The following is a 25,600-nucleotide window of genomic DNA, read 5'->3' as shown; positions in this document are numbered from 1 at the left end:
AGCCAGACTGGTATCGAACTCCTGACCTCGTGATCCGCTCGCCTCAGCCTCCCAAAGTGCTGGGGATTACAGGTATGAGCCACCATGCCTGGCCAGAAATGAGAATTCTAATGCTAGTTTTGTTTTCCTTTTTTATAAAACAGCCTGTTTCTTCAATGTGAAAACTTGTGCACCTCTCTCTTTTCCCATGGAATTTAGGACTTTTGCCAGGATGTGTGTGTATAGGTATATATATATGTTTATTACTCTTGTCTAGATGGCCTGATAAAGAAGAAAGATAAATCAAAATTACATTTATACATTATAAATGAAGAAGAAAATTTAACTAGAGAAACAGAATAAACTCAAAACGCTTATTACAGGATCTTATATGCTTTCTTGGGTCCTTGGAAAATATTTTCATCATCTCTGTTATACCCTCTTAGTAGCATACATGAGTTTGGGTAGGTTTTGATAAGACTTACTAAATCATAACGTCTATTTTTATTTTTATTTTCTGAAACAGGGTCTAACTCTGTCACCCAGGCTAGAGTGCAGTGGCGTGATCATAGCTCACTGCAGCCTTGAACTCCTGGGCTCAAGGCATCCTCCTACTTCAGCCATAAAGTAGAATAGAGATTGCCAGGGGCTGAGGGAGGAGGGAGTGGGGAGTTACTGTTTTTTGTTTTTTGTTTTTTTTTTGAGACGGAGTTTCCCTCTTGTCGCCCAGGCTGGAGTGCAATGGCGTGATCTCAGCTCATTGTAACCTTCACCTCCCGGGTTCAAGTAATTCTCCTGCCTCAGCCTCCCAAGCAGCTGGGATTACAGGCATGCACCACCACACCAGGCTAATTTTGTATTTTTAGTAAAGACGGGGTTTCGCCATGTTTGTCAGGCTGGTCTGGAGCTCCCAACCTCAGGTGATCCACCCACTTTGGCCTCCCAAAGTGCTAGGATTACAGGCGTGAGCCACCGCGCCTGGTCCGAGTTATTCTTAATGAGTTTCTGTTTGGCGTGATGAAAAAGTTCTGGAAATAGTGGTGATGCTGCACACTGTGAATATATTTACTGCCACTGAACTGTGCACTTATATAGTTAAAATTTTATGTTATACAGTATATATTTTACCACACACAAAAAGAATTCTTCCTGGACTTTAAAGCACAAGCAGAATGAATAAAGAAAAGAATGCCTCATCATTTGCACATTGTGGATGCACAATACGGCAGTAGAGTCCCAATATCGATGCCCAATCATGAAAATCAAAAGTGGTTGTTTTTGTACCTAGAGTAGTCAAATTAGTAGACAAAAAGTAGGATGGTGGTTACTAGGGGCTGGGTGTACGGGGATTAGGGAGTTTTTGTTGTTGTTTTTGGGTTTTTTTGAGACGGAGTCTTGCTCTGTAGGCCAGGCTGGAGTGCAGTGGCCCAATCTCAGCTCACTGCAACCTCTGCCTCCCAGATTCAAACACTTCTCATGCCTCGGGCTCCTGAGTAGCTGGGATTTCAGATGCCTGCCACCACACCCAGCTAGTTTTTTTGTTTTTAGTAGAGACTAGGTTTTGCCATGTTGGTCAAACTCATCTTGACTTCCTGACCTCAGGTGATCCCCCCGCCTTGACCTTCCAAAGTGCTGAGATTACAGATGTGAGCCACTGGACCCTGCCGGGAGTTCTTTAATGGGTATAGTTAGGGAAGAAGAAAAAATTCTGGAGAGGGATGGTGGTGATGGGTGCACAACAGTATGAACATACCTAATGCCACTGGACTGCACACTTAAAGAGTTAAAACGGTAACTTTCATGTTGTTGCTGTTTTTCTTTTCTTTTCTTTTCTTTTTTGAGAGAAGGAGTCTTGCTCTGTCACCCAGGCTGGGGTGCAATGGTGCAATCTCAGGTTCAAGCAATTCTTCTGTCTCAGATTCGAAAGTAGCTGAAACTACAGGTGTGCACCACCACACCAAGTTTTGTATTTTTCAGTAGAGACGGGGTTTCACTATACGTTGGCCAGGTTGGTCTCGAACTCCTGACCTCAGGTGATCTACCTGCCTCAGCCTCCCAAAGTTTTGGGATTACAGGTGTGAGACACTGCGCCCAACCTTTCGTGTATGTATGTGTTTTTCACAATTTAAAAAATAAAAAAGGCCGGGCGCGGTGGCTCAAGCCTGTAATCCCAGCACTTTGGGAGGCCGAGACGGGCGGATCACGAGGTCAGGAGATCGAGACCATCCTGGCTAACACGGTGAAACCCCGTCTCTACTAAAAATACAAAAAAATTAGCTGGGCGAGGTGGCAGGCGCCTGTAGTCCCAGCTACTCCGGAGGCTGAGACAGGAGAATGGCGTAAACCCGGAAGGCGGAGCTTGCAGTGAGCTGAGATCTGGCCACTGCACTCCAGTCCGGGCCACAGAGCAAGACTCTGCCTCAAAAAAAAAAAATAAAATAAAATAAAAATAAAATAAAATAAATAAAAATAAAAAAGAATTTTTTTTGAGACAGGGCCTCACTGGTGCCCAGGCTATAGAGCAGTGGCAAGATTTCAGCTCACTGCAGCTTCGACCTCCCCAGCTCAAGGGATCCTCCCGCCCCAGCCCCCCAAGTAGCTGGGATCACACATGCAAGCTACCACAACTCGCTAATTTTTTTTGTAAAGACGGAATTTTGTGGCCGGGCGCAGTGGCTCATGCCTGTAATCCCAGCACTTTGGGAGGCTGAGGCGGGCGGATCACAAGGTCAGGAGATTGAGACCACCCTGGCTAACACAGTGAAACCCCGTCTCTACTAAAAATACGAAAAAATTAACCAGGCGTGGTGGTGGGTGCCTGTAGTCCCAGTTACGCGGGAGGCTGAGGCAAGAGAATGGCTTGAACCTGGGAGGCGGAGCTCGCAGTGAGCCATGATCCTGCCATTGCACTCCAGCCTGGGCGACAAAGCAAGACTCTGTCTCAAAAAAAAAAAAAAAAAAAAAAAAAAGAAAGAAAGAAAGAAAAAAAAAAGGAGGAGGAATTTTGCCATGTTGTCCAGGCTGGTCTCAAGCTCCTGGGCTCAATTGATCCGCCCACCTTGGCCTCCCAAGGTGCTAGGATTACAGACATAAGCCACTGCACCCAACTGACATTTTTAATTTTATTTTATTTTTGTGGTCGGAGTTTCACTTTTGTTGCCCAAGCTGGAGTGCAATGGTGCGATCTTGGCTCACTGCAACCTCCGCCTCCCGGGTTCAAGCAATTCTCCTGCCTCAGACTCCCGAGTAGCTGGGATTACAGACATGCACCACCACGCTCAGCTAATTTTGTATTTTTAGTAGAGATGGGGTTTCTCCATGTTGGTCAGGCTGGTCTCGAACTCCCGACCTCAGGTGATCCGCCTGCCTCAGCCTCCCAAAGTGCTGGGATTACAGGCGTGAGCCACCACGCCCAGCCTGAAAAAATGTTTTAAATGGGCATTTTTGACTCCAGCTTAGGCCCCTAAAACCAACATGATGAAGTCTCTGGTGACTCAGGATAAGGAGAAACAGAACTAGTATGTGATGTGTTCACAGAAGGAGAACAGATGCAACACTGAATTCCAAAGGGAAAAAAAAAGTCCTGGTAAATCTGTACAGGCTTTTAAGGGAATCTGAAAATGGTATGGTGTGTTTGATTTGCTTTTCTCTAAAGCACTGCTCTGTAAGTTCCTATGCAGGGGGTGGAGCTGCTAGAAATAAAGAAGCAAAAGAGAGTAAATAATGGTACCTTCATATGCAAATGTGCTTTTCAGATTGGATCTGTCTGTGCTTGTTTTGAGCTGTACCTGGTAAGGCTCCCTCCAGAAACAGAATTCAGCAGAATCCGCAACAGCCGCTAGGGGGCAGGAGGCATGTGTCATACAGATCGGGCAGTGACAAAGGGCTAATGGAATCAACCAAGGGGCACCATTTCGTACCCCCAGGCTTGAGAGGTGGGCAAGCTACTCCAGCCTCCTACAAGTGGGGGAAGACTTTGATGGAGTTTCAGGTGGACTGGCAGGCTGTACTCTCAACCATAGCAGGAGCACTCAAATTTCTCAGCTCATGCAGCAGGCCTCATTTCTATCCCTGATGGTATTATTTATCTCAATATTTATATCTCTCTTATCAGCATACTTGTGGTAAATGTTATTTTTCTCAGCGTTTTCAGGGGCACCACTAACCTTTGTGCCAAGAAGAAAAAGAAGCCTCTCCTGGACAGACACAACCTATTAGGCCCAGAACTTGGCAAGCTGCCTGATGCTGTTAAAGGAAAAGTTATTCAATGATACTTGTAAAGGACAGTAAGCAAGACTTTATCTGGGACCATCAAGATGGGTATAGAAGGCCGGGCGCGGTGGCTCAAGCCTGTAATCCCAGCACTTTGGGAGGCCGAGACAGGCGGATCACGAGGTCAGGAGATCGAGACCATCCTGGCTAACAAGGTGAAACCCCGTCTCTACTAAAAACTACAAAAAACTAGCCGGGCGAGGTGGCGGCGCCTGTAGTCCCAGCTACCAGGGAGGCTGAGGCAGGAGAACGGCGTGAACCCGGGAGGCGGAGCTTGCAGTGAGCTGAGATCTGGCCACTGCACTCCAGCCTGGGTGACAGAGCGAGACTCCGTCTCAAAAAAAAAAAAAAAAAAAAAAAAAAAAGATGGGTATAGAAACCACCGTAGTGGGATTTTGCTATAGGGGAGAGAGATTGGGCTCAACTCTAAATACAGCATGGGCAAGTGGGAATTTACAGCCAAGGAGCAGGGTGGAGGTCAGTGGATGGAAAATTACTAAGAGGAGTAAGGGGGATTCTGGCCAAACCTACCTAACAGGACTCTTGCTGAAGACAGGCCAAGGTGATCCAACATCCGCTGGAGGATGATGGGGGATGAGAAACCTAATCAGATATTGAAGATGATCAGATATCAAGATACAGGGTTCTGGCTAAAATGACTTAGCAGAGTTCTTTTGCTAAAACCAAATTTATAAGGAAGTACACAGATGGGCCTCTGGAGAAGGTTCAGAAGCCTGACTGAAGTTTGTCCAAGCAAAGAATCTTTGTCAGTGCCTCTGAGTGAATTAGAAAAAGACACCCCTTCTTCCTGTGCAGCCCTACTTGGTAGTCCTGAGTGTTTACTAAGCACCAGGCACTGTGCTGAGACGAACTTTGCAAACTTTGTCTAACAATCTTCACAAAAAGGCAAACACTTTTATTGTCCACATTTTTCTGCTGAATCCCAAAGTGCTGGGATTACAGGCGTGAGCCACCACGCCCAGCCTGAAAAAATGTTTTAAATGGGCATTTTTTACTCCAGCTTAGGCCCCTAAAACCAACATGATGAAGTCTCTGGTGACTCAGGATAAGGAGAAACAGAACTAGTATGTGATGTGTTCACAGAAGGAGAACAGATGCAACACTGAGAAAATTGAGGGTGTGTGTAAGTAACTCACTCAGGGTCACACAGCTAGCAAGTGGTAGAGCTCAAAAGGATGGATAATGACCTCAGATGTCCTGAACTTCTTCTCACATCCACTGAACTCACCAGAGTCTCCCCCCGCCTCATCCCAAACTACATCCTCATAGCAGCAAGAGTGATTTTCTTAACTCTTTATTGCTATACTAACTAATGTATATCATGTACAGGTAGAATTCAAACAATAGTAAGAATGTCCAACTATGACAAGCAATGGAGCTTTATCAATTGCTCTGATGTGCCCCATCATCCCCTCACCGCTCAAGAGGTAACCACCCTTCTGACTTTTGTGCTCATCTTTATCACATAGAAGTACATATATCTAAATAACATTTAGTATCATCTGGTTTCTTCGGGGTTTTTTTGAGACAGGGTTTCACTCTGTCACCCAGGCTGGAGTGCAGTAGTGCCATCTCGGCTCACTGCAACCTCCACCTCCTGGATTCAGGTGATTCTCCTGCCTCAGCCTCCTGAGAGCCTGAGATTACAGGCACGAGACACCATGCCTGGCTAATTTTTTTTTTTTTGAGATGGAGTCTCATTCTGTCTCCCAGTCTAGAGTACAGTGGCGTGATCTCGGCTCACTGCAACCTCCGCCTCCCAGGTTCAATTCTCCTGCCTCAGCCTCCTGACTAGCTGGGACTACAGGCTCACGCCACTATGCCCAGCTAATTTTTGTATTTTTAGTAGAGACGGGGTTTCACCAGGTTGGCCAGGCTGGTCTTGAACTCCTGACCTCAGGTGATTGGTCTGCCTTGGCCTCCCAAAGTGCTGGGATTACAGGTGTGAACCACCACTCCCTGCAGTCTCTTGTTTTTGAACTCATTATATAAGTTAACAATGCTTGCATTCTTCTGAGACTTTTCTTTTGTGATTCATGCATATTGATGTGTATCCTAGAGTTGATGTGTGTTCATTATTGCACAGGATGAACTTTCTACAATCGTCCATTTTTCTGTTGATGGAATATATGTTTACAGTTATTGCTATTCTGAACAATGTTGATACAAACATTCTTGTTCATCTCTCCTGGCACACATGTGCAAGAGATTCTCTAGTGTATGAGATGTTTAAAAATCTTTTCAGCTAGGCACGGTGGTTCGCACCTGTAATCTCAACACTTTGGGAGGCCGAGACAGGAGAATTACTTGAGCCCAGGAATTCAAGACCAGCCTAGGCAACATAGTGAGACTCCTGTTGCAACAAAAATAAAATAAAATAAATTAGCTGGGCGTGGTGGTGCATGCCTGTGGTCCCAGCTATTTGGGAAGCGGAGGAGGGAGGATCACTTGAGCCCAGGAAGTCAAGGCTGCAGTGAGCTATGATCATGCCAGTGCACTCCAGCCTGGGTGACAGAGCAAGACCGTGCCTCAAAAAATAAATAGTAGAAAAAATTGAAAAATAAAAATACGGCCGGGCGCGGTGGCTCAAGCCTGTAATCCCAGCACTTTGGGAGGCCGAGACGGGCGGATCACAAGGTCAGGAGATCGAGACCATCCTGGCTAACGCGGTGAAACCCTGTCTCTAATAAAAAATACAAAAAACTAGCCGGGCGAGGTGGCGGGCGCCTCTAGTCCCAGCTACTCGGGAGGCTGAGACAGGAGAATGGCGTGAACCTGGGAGGCGGAGCTTGCAGTGAGCTGAGATCCGGCCACTGCACTCCAGCCTGGGCAACAGAGCAAGACTCTGTCTCAAAAAAATAAAATAAAATAAAATAAAATAAAAATAAAAATAAAAATACTTTCAGGAATTTGATTATGAATATGTGACAAAGTTTCACTATAGTCTTGTTATAACAACAAAGACCTCTGACAGGAGAGTGTCTTAATTCGATTACAAACTATCAAAAAATTGCTTAAATTTTTTGTTGGGGTCGGGGGTAAGAGACAGAATCTCCCTCTGTCACCCAGGCTGGAGAGCAGTGGTATGATCATAGCTCACTATAGCCTTGATTCCTGGGCTCAAGGATCCTCCTGCCTCAGCCACCAAACAGTTAAGACTGCAGGTGCATGCCACCACATGAGGGAATTTTTTAAAGTTTTGTGGAGATGGAGGGTCTTGCTATGTTGTCCAGACTGGTCTCAAACTCCCAGCCTCAAGCGATCCTCCCAACTTGGCCTTCCAGAGCGCTGGGATTACAGGCATCAGCCACCACTCCTGGCCCAAATATTTTATTAGGAATACTACTGTCTTCCTTGAGGAGGTTGTGAATTACATTACCCAAAAATATTCCACCTCAAGCCAAGTTTAGGACAATTTTTCTTTTATAATAACTGCAGTTGGATTGCTGTATCTAGGATATGTGCATATTCAATTTTGTTTCTAAAGGGGTTATACCAGTTTACAGTCTTGCCAACAGTGGGAGAGAGTTCCTATTGCTCTACATCCTATCCAATACTTGATATTGTCTGAACTTTTAGTTTTTTGTTTTTTTTTTTCTAGAAATGGGGGTCTCACTTGTTGCCCAGGCTGTTAAATTCTCAGCCTCAAGCAACTCCTCCACCTTGGCCTCTTAAAATGTTGGAATTACAGGAGTGAGCCACCACACTTGGCTTTAATATTTTTTTGCCCATATGGAGGTTGTGAAATGGCATCTTGTCATGGGTTTTATTTATTTATTTATTTATATATTTTGAGGCAGAGTCTCACTCTGTCACCCAGGCTGGAGGGCAGTGGCGCCATCTCATCTCACTGCAACCTCCACCTCATAGGTTCAAGCGATTCTCCTGCCTCAGCCTCCTGAGTAGCTGGGATTACAGGCATATGCCACCATACCAGGCTGACTTTGTGTTTTTAGTAGAGACAGGGTTTCACATGTTGGCCAGGCTGGTCTTGAACTCCTGACCTTAGGTGACCCACCTTTCTCTGCCTTCCAAAGTACTGGGATTACAGGTGTGAGCCACTGTGCCCAGCCTTACCTTTTTAAAAGAATAGTTTGGCTATTCCAGATCCTTTCCATTTACATATAAATTTTAGGAACAGTTCGTCAATTTCTATTTTTAAAACAGGCTGGATGCAGTGGCTTATGGCTATAATCCTGACACTTTAGGAGGTCAAGATGAGAGGATCACTTGAGGCCAGGAGTTTGAGACCAGTCTGGACAACATAGGAAGAGACCTCATCTCTACTTTAAAAAAAAAAAAATTAGTCTGGCAAGATGACTTATCTTTGTGTCCTAGCTACTTGGGAGGGTGAGAGGGGAATTGCTGGAACCCTGGAGTTCAAGGTTGCCGTATCTATGAATGTACCACTGCACTCCAGCCTAGGTGACACAGTGAGACCTTGTCTTAAAAAAAAAAAAAAAAAGTCGGCCAGATGCAGTGGCTCACGCCTGTAATCTCAACACTCTGGGAGGCTGAGGCAGGCAGATCACCTGAAGTCAGGAATTCGAGACCAGCCTGGCCAACATGGAAAAACCCCGTCTGTAATAAAAATACAAAATTAGCTGGGCGTGGTAGTGCATGCCTGTAATCTCAGCTAATCAGGAAGCTGAGGCAGGAGAATCACTTGAACCCAGAAGGCGGAGGCTGCAGTGAGCTGAGATCTGGCCACTGCACTCCAGCCCGGGTGACAGAGCGAGACTCCATCTCAAAAAAAAAAAAAAAGAAAAAAAAAGAAAAGCAGGCAGGAAAACACGAAAAGGAGAGATGGGCCTGGCCTCCCAGGCTATATCTTTCTTTTTAATTTTTGAGACAAGAGTCTCACTCTGTTGCCTGGGCTGGAGTGCAGTGGCATGATGTCAGCTCATTGCAACCTCTGCCTCTCGGGTTCAAGTGATTCTCCTGCCTCAGCCTCCTGAGTAGCTGGGATTACAGGTGCCCACCATGACACCCGGCTATTTTTTATATTTTTAATAGAGGTGGGAGTTCCCCCATGTTGGCCAGGTTGGTCTTGAACTTCTGATCTCAGGTGATCCGCCCACCTTGGACTCCCAAAGTGTTAGGATTACAGGTGTGAACCACTGATCCCGGCCCCAGCCTACATCTTTCTCCTGTACTGGATGCTTCCTGCCCTCGAATGTTGAACTCCAAGTTCTTCAGTTTTGGGACTGGGACTGGCTCTCCTTGCTCCTCAGCTTGCAGACGGCCTATTGTGGGACCTTGTGATCATATAAGTGAATAGTTAATAAACTCTCCATTATGCATATATATGTATATATACACACACACACATACAACCCCGTTATGTGTGTGTCTATATATACATGCTATTAGTCCTGTCCCTCTAGGAGAACCCTCATTAATATACCCATCTCTGCTAAAAATACAAAAATTAGCCAGGCATGTTGGCACGCACCTGTAGTCCCAGGTATCCAGGAGGCTGAGGCAGGACAATCGCTTGAACCCCAGAGGTGGAGGTTGCAGTGAACTGAGATGGGGCCACCATACCCCAGCCTGGGCAGCAGAGTGAGACACCATCTAAAAAAAAAAAAAAAAAACTTCCTGTTGACCAGGTCTGAAAAAATCAAAAAAAGAAAAAGTAGGCTGGGCACGGTAGCTCACACCTGTAATCCCAGCACTTTGGGAGGCCAAGACGGGCAGATAACGAGGTCAGGAGATCGAGACCATTCTGGCTAATATGGTCTTGTGAAATCCCGTCTCTACTAAAAATATAAAAAATTAGCCGGGCGTGGTGGCCAGCGCCTGTGGTCCCAGCTACTCCGGAGGCTGAGGCAGGAGAATGGCGTGAACCCAGGCGGCGGAGCTTGCAGTGAGCCGAGATCGTGCCACTGCACTCCAGCACGGGCGACAGAGCAAGACTCCGTCTCAAAAAAAAAAAAGAAGCCTGTAATCCCAGCACTTTGGGAGGCCGAGACGGGCGGATCACAAGGTCAGGAGATCGAGACCATCCTGGCGAATACAGTGAAACCCCGTCTCTACTAAAAAATACAAAAAACTAGCCGGGCGAAGTGGCGGGCGCCTGTAGTCCCAGCTACTCGGGAGGCTGATGCAGGAGAATGGCGTAAACCCGGGAGGCGGAGCTTGCAGTGAGCTGAGATCCGGCCACTGCACTCCAGCCTGGGCGGCAGAACGAGACTCCGTCTAAAAAAAAAAAAAGAAAAAGAAAAAATAATAATAAAAAAAGAAAGTCTTTTACTTTTACTTACTGGGATGCCTTCATGCTCATTGAGGATTTACCTAACTATATATATATGTGTACAGAATATAAACAGATACATTTCTATACATGCTTATACCTGTGAAACAATCACCATAATCAAGATAATAAACATTTTCCTCACCCCTAAAAGTTTTTCCTGCCTTTATAATCCATCCCATCTCATTCCTCCTCCTTGCCTCCATCCTCAAGTGATCACCGATCTTTCTCTTTCATTAGTTTGCATTTTCTAGAATTTGATATGGAATGAAATCATACAGCTTATACCCTTTTTTGGTCTGGGTTCTTTCACTCAGCATAATTATTCTGAGATTCATCTATGTTATGTGTATCAATGGTTCATTTCTTTTTACTACTGAGTAGTATTCCATTGTATATACTACAATTCATTTTTATTTTGTTGTTATTTTTGAGACGGAGTCTCACTCTGTCGCCTAGGCTAGAGTGCAATGGCATGATCTTGGCTCACTGCAACCTCCGCCTCCCACGTTCAAGCAATTCTCCCGCCTCAGCCTCCCGAGTAGCTGGGACTACAGGCGAGCACCACCATGCTGAGCTAATTTTTGTATTTTTAGTAGACATGGGGTTTCACCATGTTGGCCCGGCTGATCTCGAACTCCTGACCTCAAGCAATCTGCCTGCCTCGGCCTCCCAAAGTGCTAGGATTACAGGTGTGAGCCACCACACCCAGCCTACAATTCATTTTTTAAATCACATGACCTTATTATGTGCCATTCTCTTTGCACTGGCTAGGGAAGAAAAACCAAAAATCTCTCCCAAAACCCCACTAAATCTATGGCCTACCTCTACCAAAGGAAAAACTTCAAAACCAGCATTTTGTATACTAATCTCATTCCTAACTGCATTTTCTCTTTTTCTCTCCCTTTGTATATGTTCCTTGTCCACTTATCTTTATTTTGTTATATATATATTTTAGTTATCTTGGATATTTTCTGGAACAAGAACTAATTACAAGTAAACAAGGCCAGGCGCAGTGGCTCATGCCTGTAATCCCAACACTTCGGGAGACCAAGGTGGGTGGATCACTTGAGGTCAGGAGTTCAAGACTAGCCTGGCCAACACGGTGAAACCCCATCTGTCTAAAAATACAAAAAATTAGCTGGGCGTGGTGGCACGTACCTGTAATCCCAGCTACTCAGGAGGCTGAGGCAGGAGAATCACTTGAACCCGGGAGGCGGAGGTTGCAGTGAGCCAAGATCTCGCCACTGCACTCCAGTCTGGGCTACAGAGTGAGACTCCCTCTCAAAAAAATAATAAATAAATGAATACAAGTAAACAATGCTCTGTTTTTATTTGACTGTATCAGTTCCTTCCTCCTGCTTTCTTTAGGGACACTGGCTTTTGTAGACTGAGCCTACTTATAGATGCTCATCATATCCTGCTTGGACAAATGCCACAATCTCTGAAGTGCTGTAATCTAATCTTCCTTCTAATCACCTGCTATGATGTCACCAAATCATTCTAAAATAGAAATCTGATCATGTCATTCCCATGCAATACACAGGAAGAAGTCTTGAGTTCTTAATATAGCAAGGTGGGTCCTTCGTTTGTCACTCATTCATTCAATAAATATTTATTGGCTGGGCACGGTGGCTCATGCCTATAATCCTAACACTTTGGGAAGCCGAGGTGGGTGGATCACTTGAATCCAGCAGTTCAAGACCCATGTGGGCAATATGGCAAAACTCTATCTCTACAAAAAAAAAAAAAATATATATATATATATATATATATATATATGAAAAATTAGCTGAGCATGGTGGTGTGTGTCTGTAGTCCCAGCTACTTGGGAAGCTGAGGTGGGTGGATCCCTTGAGGCTGGGCGGTCGAAGCTGCAGTGATTGTGTCACTGCACCCCAGTCTGGGTGACGAGTGAGACTCTGTCTCAAAAAAAAAAAAAAAAAGATTACTTAAAAATAAATATTTACTAAGTGCTGATTAGGTAGAAGGCACTATGCCAGCTGGCTACGTGTGGAGATATGGTGATAAACTAGATAGACAAGGACTGTACCCTTGTGGAGTTTACGTTCTACTTGGGGGAAAACAAAGAGATAAGCAACCAATCAAGCAGTAAAGTTACAGACTGAACAAATACAAAATATTTTTTTTTGAGACAGAGTCTCGCTCTGTCACTCAGGCTGGAGAGCAGTGGTGTGATCTTGGCTCACTGCAACCTCTGCCTCCCAGGTTCAAATGATTCTCCTGCCTCAGCCTCCCAAGTAGCTGAAATTACAGGTGCCCACCACCACGCTCGACTAATTTTTGTATTTTTAGTAGAGACGGGGTCCACTACCACATCCAGCTAATTTCTGTATTTTTAATAGACACAGGCTTTCAACATGTTGGCCGGGTTGGCCGCCTCGACCTCCCAAAGTGCTGGGATTACAGGTGTGAGCCACTGGCACCCAGCCTAATATGAAATTGTTGAGAAAGAAATAACCTGGGTGTTATGACTGAGTTGCAGGAGCAGAGGTGGATGTCAGAGGTCTTTCTGAGGGGGCAACAGTTACTCTGCCTAAAATATGAAACAGAAATGGCCATGAGAAGAGTTTTAGGCAAAGGAAACATTGGTTGCAAAGGTCCACAAATGGGAAAAAACTTGGTGTTTCCTGAGAACTACAGATGGCCAGGATGGCTGGAGATGACGAGGCTGCTGGCGAGTTGAGCCCTGGCTGCTTCTCCCGTGGAAAACCACAGGCCCACAAGCAGCTGCCCTAAATTCCAGCTATAAATTGCTCCCCACTATTTCCTCAATACTCTATGCCTTCTCATCTTTTACCTATTCCCTCCTGCCTTGTGACTGGGTTTCTAAATAATGCCTTCTCTGAAATGTTCTGGTTCCCCTCCTGCCCTACTCCAGACAGCTAAACGGCCCCTTCCTCCTCTGTGCCTCCACAGAAGTCTGTATGTGCCTCTGATTGGTCTGTCTCAGTCAGCAATCAGTTAGCTTTCTACATAGCTAATATTTATTGAGTGCTTTCAATGCCCAGGATCTGTTCTAAGCACTTTAGCCATATTAATGCAACCACATGAGGCAAGTCCATTTAATCCTTAAGAACTTGGCCAAGTGGCTCCCGCCTATAATCCTAGCACTCTGGGAGGCCGAGGCAGGCAGATCACCTGAGATCAGGAGTTCGAGACCAGCCTGGCCAACATAGTGGGACCCTGTCTCTACTAAAAATACAAAAATCAGCCAGGTATGGTGGTGCATGCCTGTAATCCCAGCTACTCGGGAGGCTGAGACAGGAGAATCGCTTGAACCCGTGAGGCGGAGGCTGCAGTGAGCCAAGATTGTACCACTGCACTCCAGCCTGGGCAAGTCAGAGTGAGACTGCATCTCAAAAATCAATCAATCAATAAATAAACTCTCGACACGAATTAACTCACTGAATTCTCCAACAACTCCTTAAGGTGGATACTGTTAGTCCTCACAATGACCCCCTTACGGGCACCAAGACCATCTTTCTCTTGGGTGGAGTCCATATCCTGTCTCAGTCAGCAATCCAAATGCCTCCCACACCCAGAACTTGCTCAACAAATGTCTGCTGACTGGATGAACGACCTAGTATCTTTCTCTTGGCTCAGGATTCAAACTTCAAGAGCATAACAGTGCCCAGGAATAGCTAGCTGGAGGAATTTACGATAATTGTTGTAAATGCGTTGTAGTATGTACACATCAATGAGAACATAATATAAAGGCTGATTTAATATGTATAATCACTGCATTTCAAATTTATGTATCAGAGATTGTAATATATATATACACACACACACATATATATATATATACATACACATATATATATGTATTAGGTCCCATAAGTGTAATCGATGTTTAAATGCAACACAGCTGGCCATAAATCTAATGGGTCTCGCTCTGTCACCCAGGTCAGAGTGCAATAGCATAATCTTAGCTCACTGAAACCTCCACCTCCCAGGTTCAAGAGATTCTCCTGCCTCAGCCTCACAAGTAGCTGGGATTACAGGCACCCGCCACCACACCCGGCTAATTTTTTGTATTTTTAGTAAAGACCAGGTTTCCCCATGTTGGCCAGGGTGGTCTCAACTCCTGGCATCAAGTGATCCACCCGCCTTGGCCTCCCAAAGTGCTGAGATTACAGGTATGAACCACCGTGCCCGATCTAATCTATGTTTAAATGTCCTATCTCGGCTGACTGCAACCTCCACCTCCTGGGCTCAAGCAATCCTCCCACCTCATCATCCCAGATAGCTAGGACTACAGGTGCATGCCACTGCACCCAGTTGTTTTGTATTTTTGTAGAAATGGGGTTTTGCCATGTTGCCCAGACTGGTCTCAAACTCCTGAGCTTAGCTCAAGGAATTCACCCGCCTCAGCCTCCCAAAGTGCTGGGATTACAAGTGTGAGCCACCGTGCCCATCCATAACATAACTTTCTGACAGCTTGGGAAATTGCTACAGCAAGCCTCAGTTTCTTGATTTCTTGACTAGGCTTGAGAATTCCCTAGAAAAGCATAGGAAAAAATAAAATATCAGTCTCCTAAAGGACAGCTATGAAAAGGCAATGGAAACTAGGCAAAAAGACAAAGATTTAAGACTCACCTTAATTTGAAAAGGTAGGATGACATCTAGTCCACATTTTTTTCTTTACAGATAGGGAAACCAAAGGTTAAAAATGAGTAAATCGGCCGGGCGCGGTGGCTCACGCCTGTAATCCCAGCTCTCAGGGAGGCAGAGGCGGGAGGATAGCTTGAGCCCAGGAGTTCGAGACCTGCTTGGGTAATACAGCGAGACCCCGTTCTCCACAAAAAGGAAAAAAAAAAAAAAAAAAAAAAGACAAAAAAAAAATGAGTAAATCAGGCCAGGCGCGGTGGCTCACGCCTGTAATCCCAGTACTTTGGGATGCCAAGGCGAGCAAATCACAAGATCAGGAGTTTGATACTAGCCTGACCAACATGGTGAAACCCCGTTTCTACTAAAAATACAAAAAAAAAAAAAATTAACTGGGCTTGGTGGCGGGCGCCTGTAGTCGAGCTACTCGGGAGGCTGAGGCAGGAGAATCGCTTGAATCTGGTAGGCAGAGGTTACAGTGAGCTGAGATGGCACCACTGCAGTCCCGCCTGGGCGACAGAGCGAGACTGCGTCTCAAAAAAAAAAAAAAAAAAAAAAATGTCAGGTGCAGTGGCTCACGCCTGTAATCCCAGCAATTTGGAAAGTCAAGGTGGGTGGATCACCTGAGGTCAGGAGTTCGAGACCAGCCTGACAAACATGGTGAAACTCCCTCTTTACTAAATACAAAAAATTAGTGGGGTGTGGTGGTGCATGCTGTAAACCCAGCTACTTGGGAGGCTGAGACAGGAGAATCACTTGAACTCGGGAGGCAGAGGATGCAGTGAGTCAAGACTGCACCATTGTACTACAGCCTGTGCAACAAGAGAAACTGTACCTCTAAAAAAAAAAAAAAAGGAAAGGAAGAAAAAAATGGTGCAACTGCTACGGAAAACAGTATGGTGATTCCTCAAAAATTAAAAATTGATCTTTTCTGCATTTTGGAAAAGAAAAAAATAAAATTTTGGCCGGGCGTGGTGGCTCAAGCCTGTAATCCCAGCACTTTGGGAGGCCGAGACGGGCGGATCATGAGGTCAGGAGATCGAGACCATCCTGGCTAACATGGTGAAACCCCGTCTCTACTAAAAACACAAAAAACTAGCCGGGCGACGTGGCGGGCGCCTGTAGTCCCAGCTACTTGGGAGGCTGAGGCAGGAGAATGGCGTGAACCCGGGAGGCGGAGCTTGCAGTGAGCTGAGATCCAGCCACTGCACTCCAGCCTGGGCGGCAAAGCAAGACTCCGTCTCAAAAAAAAAAAAAAAAAAAAAAAAAAAAAAGAAAAGAAAAAAATAAAATTTTAAATTAAAAACTTTTTTTTTTTTTGAGATAGAATCTCGCTCTGTCGCCCAGGCTGGAGTGCAGTGGTGCAATCTCAGCTCACTGCAAGCTCTGCCTCCTGGGCTCACACCATTCTCCTGCCTCAGCCTCCCGAGTAACTGGGACTACAGGTGCCCGCCACCACGCCTGGCTAATCTTTTCGTATTTTTAACAGAGACAGGGTTTCACCATGTTACCCATGACGATCTCAATCTTCTGACCTTGTGATTCACCCACCTTGGCCTTCCAAAGTGCTGGGATTACAGGCGTGAGCCACCGCGCCCGGCCAAAAACATTTTTTTACAGAGACAAGATCTCACTATGTTGCCCAGGCTGGTCTCAAACTCCTGAGTTCAACTGATCCTCCTGACTCGGCCTCCCAAAGTGCTGGGATTACAGACAAGAGCCACCATTTTGGGCCAGGCACTGTGGCTTGCACCTGTAATCTCAGCACTTTGGCAGGCTGAGGTCGGAGGACTGCTTGGGGCCAGAAGTTTGAGACCAGCCTGGGCAACACAGTGAGATTCCTGTCGCTACAAAAAAGTTAAAAATTAGTTAGGCATGGTGGTACATGCCTATAGCCCCGACTACTCTGGGAGCTGACATGGAAGGATCCCTTGAGTCTGGGACATCAAGGCTACAGTGGGCTGTCATTGCACCAGTGCACTTCAGCCTGGGCAACAAAGCAAGACCCTGTCACCAAAAAAAAAAAAAAAAAAAATTTTTTTTACATTGAATTATCGTATGGTCCAGCAATTCCACTTCTGGGTATATACCCCAAAAGATCTGAAAGGACTTGAACAGATATTTGTACACCCATGTTCACTGCAGTATTATTCACAATAGCTAAAATGTAGAAACAACTCAAGTGTCCATCAACAGACGAATGAATAAAGAAAATGAGGTAGAGGCCGGGCGCGGTGGCTCAAGCCTGTAATCCCAGCTCTTTGGGAGGCCGAGACGGGCGGATCACGAGGTCAGGAGATCGAGACCATCCTGGCTAATATGGTGAAACCCCGTCTCTACTAAAAATACAAAAAAAAAACTAGCCAGGCGAAGTGGAGGCCGCCTGTAGTCCCAGCTGTTTCAGAGGCCGAGGCAGGAGAATGGCGTAAACCCGGGAGGCGGAGCTTGCAGTGAGCTGAGATCCGGCCACTGCACTCCAGCCTGGGCGACAGAGCAAGACTCCGTTTCAAAAAAAAAAAAAAGAAAGAAAGAAAGAAAAGAAAATGAGGTAGATACAAGGGAATATTAGTCTTAAAAAAGGAGGCCGGGTGCGGTGGCTCACACCTGTAATCCTAGCACTTTGGGAGGCCGAGATGGGCAAATTACTTGAGGTCAGGAGTTCAAGACCAGCCTGACCAACATGGTGAAACCCCGTCTCTACTAAAATACAAAAAAAATTAGGCGGGCATGATGGTGGGTGCCTGTAATCCCAGCTACTAGGGAGGCTGAGACGGGAGAATTGCTTGAACCCAGGAGACAGTAGTTGCAGTAAGCTGAGATCTTGCCACTGCACTCCAGCCTGGGCAACTAAGCAAGACTCCGTCTCAAAAAAAGAAGGAAATTCTGTCACATGCTAAAACATGGATGAATCTTGAGGACATTATGCTAAATGAAATAAGCCAGTCCAGGCATGGTGGCTCATATCTGCAATCCCAGCACTTCAGGAGGCTGAGGTTGGAAATCGCTTGAACTCAGGAGTTTGAGACCAGCCTGGGCAACATGGTGAAACCCCATCTCTACAAAAAATACAAAAAAATTAGCTTGATGTGGTGACGTGTGCCTATAGCCCCAGCTACTCAAGGGCTGAGGCAGGAGGATCACTTGAGCCTAGGAGGTCGAGGCTATAGTGAGTCACGTTTGCACCACTGCACTCCAGCCTAGGTAACAAAGCAAGGCGCTATCTTAAAAATAAATAATTAAATAAGCCAGTAACAAAAAAACACATATTGTACAATTCCACTTATATGAGGCATTAAAGTAGTCAAACTCATAGAGACAGAAAGTAGAATGGTGGATGCCAGGATTGGGAGGAGGGGGAAAAGGGAGTTATTGTTCAATGTAGACAGAGCTTCAGTTTTACAAGATGAAAAAGTGCCAGAGATCTGTTGCACATGGCCGGGCGCAGTGGCTCACGCCTGTAATCCCAGCACTTTGGGAGGCCAAGGCGGGTGGATCACTTGAGGTCAGGAGTTTGAGACTAGTCTGACCAACATGGTGAACCCTGTCTTTATTAAAAATACAAAAATTAGCTGGGCGTGTTGGTGGGCACCTGTAATCCCAGCTATCTGGGAGGCTGAGGCAGGCAAACTGCTTAAACCCGGGAGACGGAGGTTGCAGTGAGCAGAGATCATGCCACTACACTCCAGCCTGGCCAACAAGAGCAAAACTCTGTCTCAAAACAAACAAACAAAAAAACAAACTGTTGCACAATAATATGAATATAGTTAACACTAGCAAATTGTACAGTCAAAATTGGGGGTAAATGTCAGGTTATGTGTTTTCTTTTTTCTTTTTTTTTTGAGACAGAAATCTTGCTCTGTTGCCCAGGCTAGAGTGCAGTGGCACAATCTCGGCTCACTGCCAGCTCTGCCTCCCAGGTTCATGCCATTCTCCCGCCTCAGCCTCCCGAGGACTACAGGTGCCCGCCACCATGCCCAGCTAATGTTTTGTATTTTTAGTAGAGACATGGTTTCATCGTGTTAGCCAGGATGGTCTCGATCTCCTGACCTTGTGATTCACCTGCCTCGGCCTCCCAAAGTGCTGGGATTACAGGTGTGAGCCACCGCGCCCGGCCAGATTATGTATTTTTTTTAAATCACAATTTAAAATTTAAAAATAAAAGTTTTTTTTTTTTTTTTTTGAGATGGAGTTTTGCTCTTGTTGCTCAGGCTGGAGTGCAATGCCACCATCTTGGCTCACTGCAACCTCCGCCTTCCAGGTTCAAGTGATTCTCCTATCTTAGCTTCCCAAGTAGCTGGGATTACAGGCATGCGCCACCATGCCTGGCTAATTTTGTATTTTAGTATAGACGGGGTTTCGCCATGTTGGCCAGGCTGGTTTCAAAGCCCTGACCTCAGGTGATCCACCGCCTGTCCTCAGGCGATCTGGCCTCCCAAAGCGCTGAGATTATAGGTGTAAGCCACCATGCCCGGCCAAAAAAAAGGTTTTTAAATGCTTAAGCAAATTGGGGATTATATGGTATTTGGTTTGTTACCTTCAGCTTTCATGAATTTATGTACTATTTCATGATAACAATATTGTAGCCAGGCAGAGCGGCTTGTATGTGTAATCCCATCTACTTGGAAGGCTGACACAGGAGGAGTGCTTGAGCCCAGGAGTTGGAGGCTGAAGTAAGCTATGATTGCACCACTGCACTCCAGCCTGGGCAACAGATACTCTAAAATAGATAATAAATACATATGTTAAAAAACATTTAAGATAGCTATTTTTTTGTTTGTATTTGAGATGGAGTCTCACTCTGTCACCCAGGCTGGAGTGCAGTGGCGTGATCTCAGCTCACTGCAACCTCTACCTCCTGGGTTCAAGGGATTCTCATGCCTCAGCCTCCCAAGTAGTTGGGATCACAGGAGTGCGTCACCACGCCCAGATAATTTTTGTATTTTTAGTAGAGATGGGTTTTGCCATGGTGGCCAGGCTGGTCTTGAACTCCTGGACTCAAGTGATCCACCTGCCTCAGCCTCCCAAACTGCTGGGATTACAGGCGTGAGCCACTGAAATCTGCCTAAAGTAGCTATTTTTTAATGGATAGATTTCTGTACTTTTCAGGCCTAACATGAAAACAGTACAGAATTTTGCTCTGTGTTCCTTTGGGCATTCAATATCAACGTTTCTCACTTGCTTGTAAAAAATCAGGAGTTCATTACATAATTGAACTGAAATAGCCAAATGTGAAATATAAAGGAATTGACAAATCAGAGATTAATTCCACATTTTAAACATCACCAAATAATGTCAAGAAAACAACTGTGAACTTTTAATTGGAACTACAGTTTTGTCACAGATTTTCATTAAAAGGCATCTAGCCAAGTAAAATCACTTAGATCTCAGAATCAATCCCCCTTTGTTTCTTTTGAAGGAACTGCCAAGGCAAACAGCATTTGCCTATGGAGATGAAATACAGTACTCTACTGTCTTTTTGCTTTGTGTTTCAAGGCTGTCACAAAATTTCTTTTCTCCAGTTGAACAAAAGAGAAAATTGCATTTTCATCACTGAACAAACATTTATTGAGCACAGTGCCTACTGTGCCAGATTACCAAATTCTTGATCTTAGGTTACCAAATTACCTACTTTGGGAAAACACTGAACCAGGAGCCTGTATGACTAACTATAAGTTCTGGCAACTGCTAGAACTTCCCAGTGAAGTCATTATACCAGTCATGAGATCTGCCTTCTAGCTCATTCTTCGATCAACATGATTCAGGAGGAGCTGCTTGTTGGTGAAATAAATTTAGAATCACTGTTAGGCTAACAAAAAGGAAAATCCATACTTTGTATAATCAAATAAACGTTTTATAAACTACCTCCCAAGTCGTTCAAAATCACTTCCAAAATTATCTTAAACTGTTTATTTCTATCTCCTGCTTATTCACGTCAGGAGACAGTAGATCCCGGTTTTATTTAATTTAACTGAAAGTTGCCTAGGTGTTAACTCATATACCAGCTCATTTTGTCGACAGTTTCTTAACGTTATGATCAGGTATGTTGAATTTAGTAATTCGCGACCTTTCTAAGTGATGTTTACTTAATTGTATTAATATGCACATTTCTAGACTACTTCTTACATTATGAAGGTTGGTATCACGTGAAAAACAGGCAATTTCATGTTTACTTCCACCCCACCCCCGTGACTCTGCCAGGCACCAGGATCCAAACACATCTGCCTTACTCACCTTCCTTGGGTTATCTCCTTGCAGGACGAGTGGCCACACCCAGGGTGTAGGGAAACCCGTCGCTTGGTCCTAGCTGGTTAACCCCACCCTTGCACAACAAGCACGTCAATGGGAGCAGTATCAGCTACTTTCTTATAGGTGAATTCCCGTTTCTTGAAATGGGGTTTCGGCTCCCTAATCTGCACTTTTTTTTCCTACCAGTTTGGAGAAACAGGGAAGGACTGGATTTGCAGGTATTATCGGAGCCAGAGCGAAGCCCAGCCACTGTCACCCTGGACTCCAGCCTCACCTCTCTGGGCCTGGTGGTGAGGGGCTTCAGCAACAGGTGCCCGGTCCCCGCAGAGGGTCCCACTCTCAACTCCAGATTTACAGACTGTCCTAGGGCCGTGATGAGGATTAAGACAACGCAATTAAGAGCACTCTGACTACAGAAGCATGATTTAAAGCTCCACAACCCTGCAATAACCATGAACAAAAATAAAAAATGGCTAGTCTGCCAGGCACAGTGGTTCATGCCTGTAATCTTAGCACTTTGGGAGCCCGAGGGAGGCAGATCTCTTGAGCCCAACAGTTCAATGACAGCATGGGTAACATAGCAAGACTCTGATCTACCAAAAAAAAAAAAATCAAAAAAATTAGACCGAGCACGGTGGCTCATACCTGTAATCCCAGCACTTTGGGAGGCCGAGGCAGACAGATCACCTGAGGTCAGGAGTTCAGGACCAGCCTGACCAACATGGTGAAACCCCACCTGTACTGAAAAATACAAAAATTAGCCAAGCATGGTGGCAAGCACTTGTAATCCCAGCTACTCAGGAAGCTGAGGCAGGAGAATCGCTTGAACCAGGGAAGCGGAGGTTGCAGTGAGCCACATCATGCCACTGGCCTTCAGGTTGGGTGACAGAGCGAGTCTCTGTCTCAAAAAATAAATACAAAATGTAAAAGCCAGGCATGGTCCACACCTGTGGTCCAGCTGCTTGGGAGGCTGAGGTGGGAGGATAACTTGAACCCTGGAGGTCGAGGCTGCAGTGAGCCTGCACTCCAGCATGCGGGACAGAGCCAGACTTTGTCTCAAAAAAGCAAAAACAACTGGCCAGTGTATGAGGGGCTCGCGTTTTTTGTTTGTTGAGACGGAGTCTCGCTCTGTCGCCAGGCTGGAGTGCAGTGGCGCGATCTCGGCTCACTGCAATCTCTGACTCCTGGGTTCAAGCAATTATCTGCCTCAGCCTCCCAAGTTGCTGGGATTACAGGCGCCTGCCACCACGCCCGGCTAATTTTTAAAATATTTGTAGTAGAGGTGGAGGGGGTTTCACCATCTTGGCCACGCTGGTCTTGAACTCCTGACCTCGTGATCCACCCGCCTCGGCCTCCCAAAGTGCTGGGATTACAGGCGTGAGCCCCCGCGCCCGACCAGGGTCGCGTTTTTTAAAACATGGGACAGGGAACTGTGCTTCACAATCACCACCAGGTGTCGCGACATCGGGTGCCATGCCGTCCCGCTTCTGAGGCGCGGCGGCCCACTCTGGGAGGCCGAGGTGGGTGGATTACCTGAGGTACAGAATTCGAGACCAGCCTGGCCAACACGGTGAAACCCCGTCTCTACAAAAGATAGAAAAAATTAGCCGGACGTGGTGGAGCACGCCTGTAATCCCAGCTACTTGGGAGGCTGAGGCAGGAGAATCACTTGAACCCGGGAGGCGGAGGTTTCGGTGAGCCGAGATCGCGCCATTGCACTCCAGCCTGGGAACTAAGAGCGAAACTCCCTCTCAGTAAAAAAAAAAAGAAAAAAAAAGGTAAAAAAAACAAACACCTTCTTCCTTCTCCCGCCGGAAATACCCTCTTTCAGGAAGGCGCGCCCGTGCAGCGCACGCGCACTCAGTTACTTAGCAACGTCGGCGCTAAATCACCCCAGGCGGAGCCCAGCAACAATAGAGTCACTACGTCCCCCACCAATCAGCGCCGACCTCGCCTTCGCAGGCCTAACCAATCAGTGCCGGCGCTGCAAGGAAGTTTCCAGAGCTTTCGAGGAAGGTTTCTTTAACTCGAATTCATCCGCCTTATAATTTTCTTATATTTTCCTAAAGAAGGAAGAGAAGCGCATAGAAAAGAAGGGACATAATTTGTTAGGATCCTTCCTTACGGCTATGAGGAATTTGTGGCTCAGTTGAAAAGCCTAAACTACGTCTCGGGATGTTGGGCGCGGCGAACTACTTTCAGCGGCGCACGGAGACGGCGTCTACGTAAGAAGTGATAAGCGACGCAACACACGTTGCATAAATTTGCGCTCCGCCAAACCGGAGCATTCAGGGGCGGCCGGCTTTGTTGGGTGTGCTCATTTTGGTGTGTCTGCGGCTGACCGTGATTGGTGATTCGCAGCATCCTCGTAACTGCTAACAGGTACTGTCCCGCAGCCGTAACGACCTCCGGGGGCGTGAGAGGGGGGAGTGGGTGAAGTCAAGCTGGAGGCTTCTTGGGGTTGGGTGGGCCGCTGAGGGGAGGGCGTGGGGGAGGGGAGGGCGAGGTGACGCGGCGCCGGGCCTTTCCGGGAGAGTGGGCCTTGTTGACCTGAGGGGGGCGAGGGCGGTTGCCGCGCGCGCGCGCGGCGACAGAAACTAACGGACGCTTAACCGACGGCGATTCTCTCGCGTTTACTTCGGGGGAAGGCGAAAAGAGGTAGTAGTTTGTGTGGCTTTTGGAAACCTTTACTTCGGAATCCCAGTGTGAGAAAGGTGCCCCTTGTGTTTAGTGGGATTTTTACTTCGCGAGTCTTGTGGGTTCGGTTTTGTTTTCAGTTTACCTAACACCGTGCTTAGGTTTTAGGCAGTTTGAAGTTCGGTCGGGGGAGTTTGAATATCCGCAACTGTTAGTGGAGAAAGCTGTGGACGCTTGTTAAGGAGCGCTCTGGATTCTCCGCTCTTGACGTTGAAACCTTGAGTGACGAATTTCATATTAAGTGATTTAGCCTTGTATAAATGAGGGAAGATTAGCGGAATGTTAACGTGTTTAAGGCATTTTGAAGGAATAGTTGCTAACTTTGAAGCATATTAGATGAAGCAAGAATTCTTGAAGCAAGAAATACAATGATCCTGAGATGACACGCTTATGTTTTACTTTTAAACTAGGTCAAAATGCAGATCTTCGTGAAGACCCTGACCGGCAAGACCATCACCCTTGAGGTGGAGCCCAGTGACACCATCGAAAATGTGAAGGCCAAAATCCAGGATAAGGAAGGCATTCCCCCCGACCAGCAGAGGCTCATCTTTGCAGGCAAGCAGCTGGAAGATGGCCGCACTCTTTCTGACTACAACATCCAGAAGGAGTCGACCCTGCACCTGGTCCTGCGTCTGAGAGGTGGTATGCAGATCTTCGTGAAGACCCTGACCGGCAAGACTATCACCCTGGAGGTGGAGCCCAGTGACACCATCGAAAATGTGAAGGCCAAAATCCAGGATAAGGAAGGCATTCCCCCCGACCAGCAGAGGCTCATCTTTGCAGGCAAGCAGCTGGAAGATGGCCGCACTCTTTCTGACTACAACATCCAGAAGGAGTCGACCCTGCACCTGGTCCTGCGTCTGAGAGGTGGTATGCAGATCTTCGTGAAGACCCTGACCGGCAAGACCATCACCCTGGAGGTGGAGCCCAGTGACACCATCGAAAATGTGAAGGCCAAGATCCAAGATAAAGAAGGCATCCCCCCCGACCAGCAGAGGCTCATCTTTGCAGGCAAGCAGCTGGAAGATGGCCGCACTCTTTCTGACTACAACATCCAGAAGGAGTCGACCCTGCACCTGGTCCTGCGCCTGAGGGGTGGCTGTTAATTCTTAAGTCTTGCGTTTGCAGTGCCCATTGATGGCATTACTCTGCACTATAGCCATTTGCCCCAACTTAAGTTTAGAAATTACAAGTTTCAGTAATAGCTGAACCTGTTCAAAATGTTAATAAAGGTTTCGTTGCATGGTAGCATACTTGGTGTTTTGTCATGAAATTCTGTAGTGATGGGGGTACACTTAAAACTGGTGAAAATGTCGAGGGGGAGGGATTTAATGTTGAGATTGGTAATGTGCCCAAAGTGAAGTCACTTGACTCTGGAATACAGTTGGGTGAGCTGAGGGGTAAGAGCCTTCTTTGCTGTAAGTCATTACATGTTAGGATCCTGGATTAATGGCGAAGTTTCTGAAGCTCAAATTTAAATGTTGGGAGACCGAGGCA

General features: G+C 46.3%; 1 protein-coding gene across 1 annotated transcript; it reads left to right on the top strand.

Moving 5' to 3' along the window:
• Positions 1–23,380: 23,380 nt before the first annotated feature.
• On the top strand, positions 23,381–25,354 carry UBB (ubiquitin B). Its single transcript, XM_010387742.2, has 2 exons — positions 23,381–23,788; positions 24,514–25,354. The coding sequence occupies exon 2, from the start codon at positions 24,520–24,522 to the stop codon at positions 25,207–25,209; it is 690 nt and encodes a 229-aa protein (XP_010386044.1). The 5' UTR covers positions 23,381–23,788; positions 24,514–24,519; the 3' UTR covers positions 25,210–25,354.
• The last annotated feature ends 246 nt before the right edge of the window (positions 25,355–25,600 follow it).

The sequence above is a fragment of the Rhinopithecus roxellana genome, chromosome 19 (genome assembly GCF_007565055.1).
Source record: "Rhinopithecus roxellana isolate Shanxi Qingling chromosome 19, ASM756505v1, whole genome shotgun sequence".
NCBI lineage: Eukaryota > Metazoa > Chordata > Mammalia > Primates > Cercopithecidae > Rhinopithecus > Rhinopithecus roxellana.
Note: the sequence above shows the minus strand (reverse complement) of the source record. Positions and strands in the feature narration are given on the sequence as shown.

Coding starts and splice junctions, on each gene's coding strand:
- UBB (XM_010387742.2), top strand. CDS start 24,520: ATGCAGATCTTCGTGAAGACCCTGACCGGCAAGACCATCACCCTTGAG.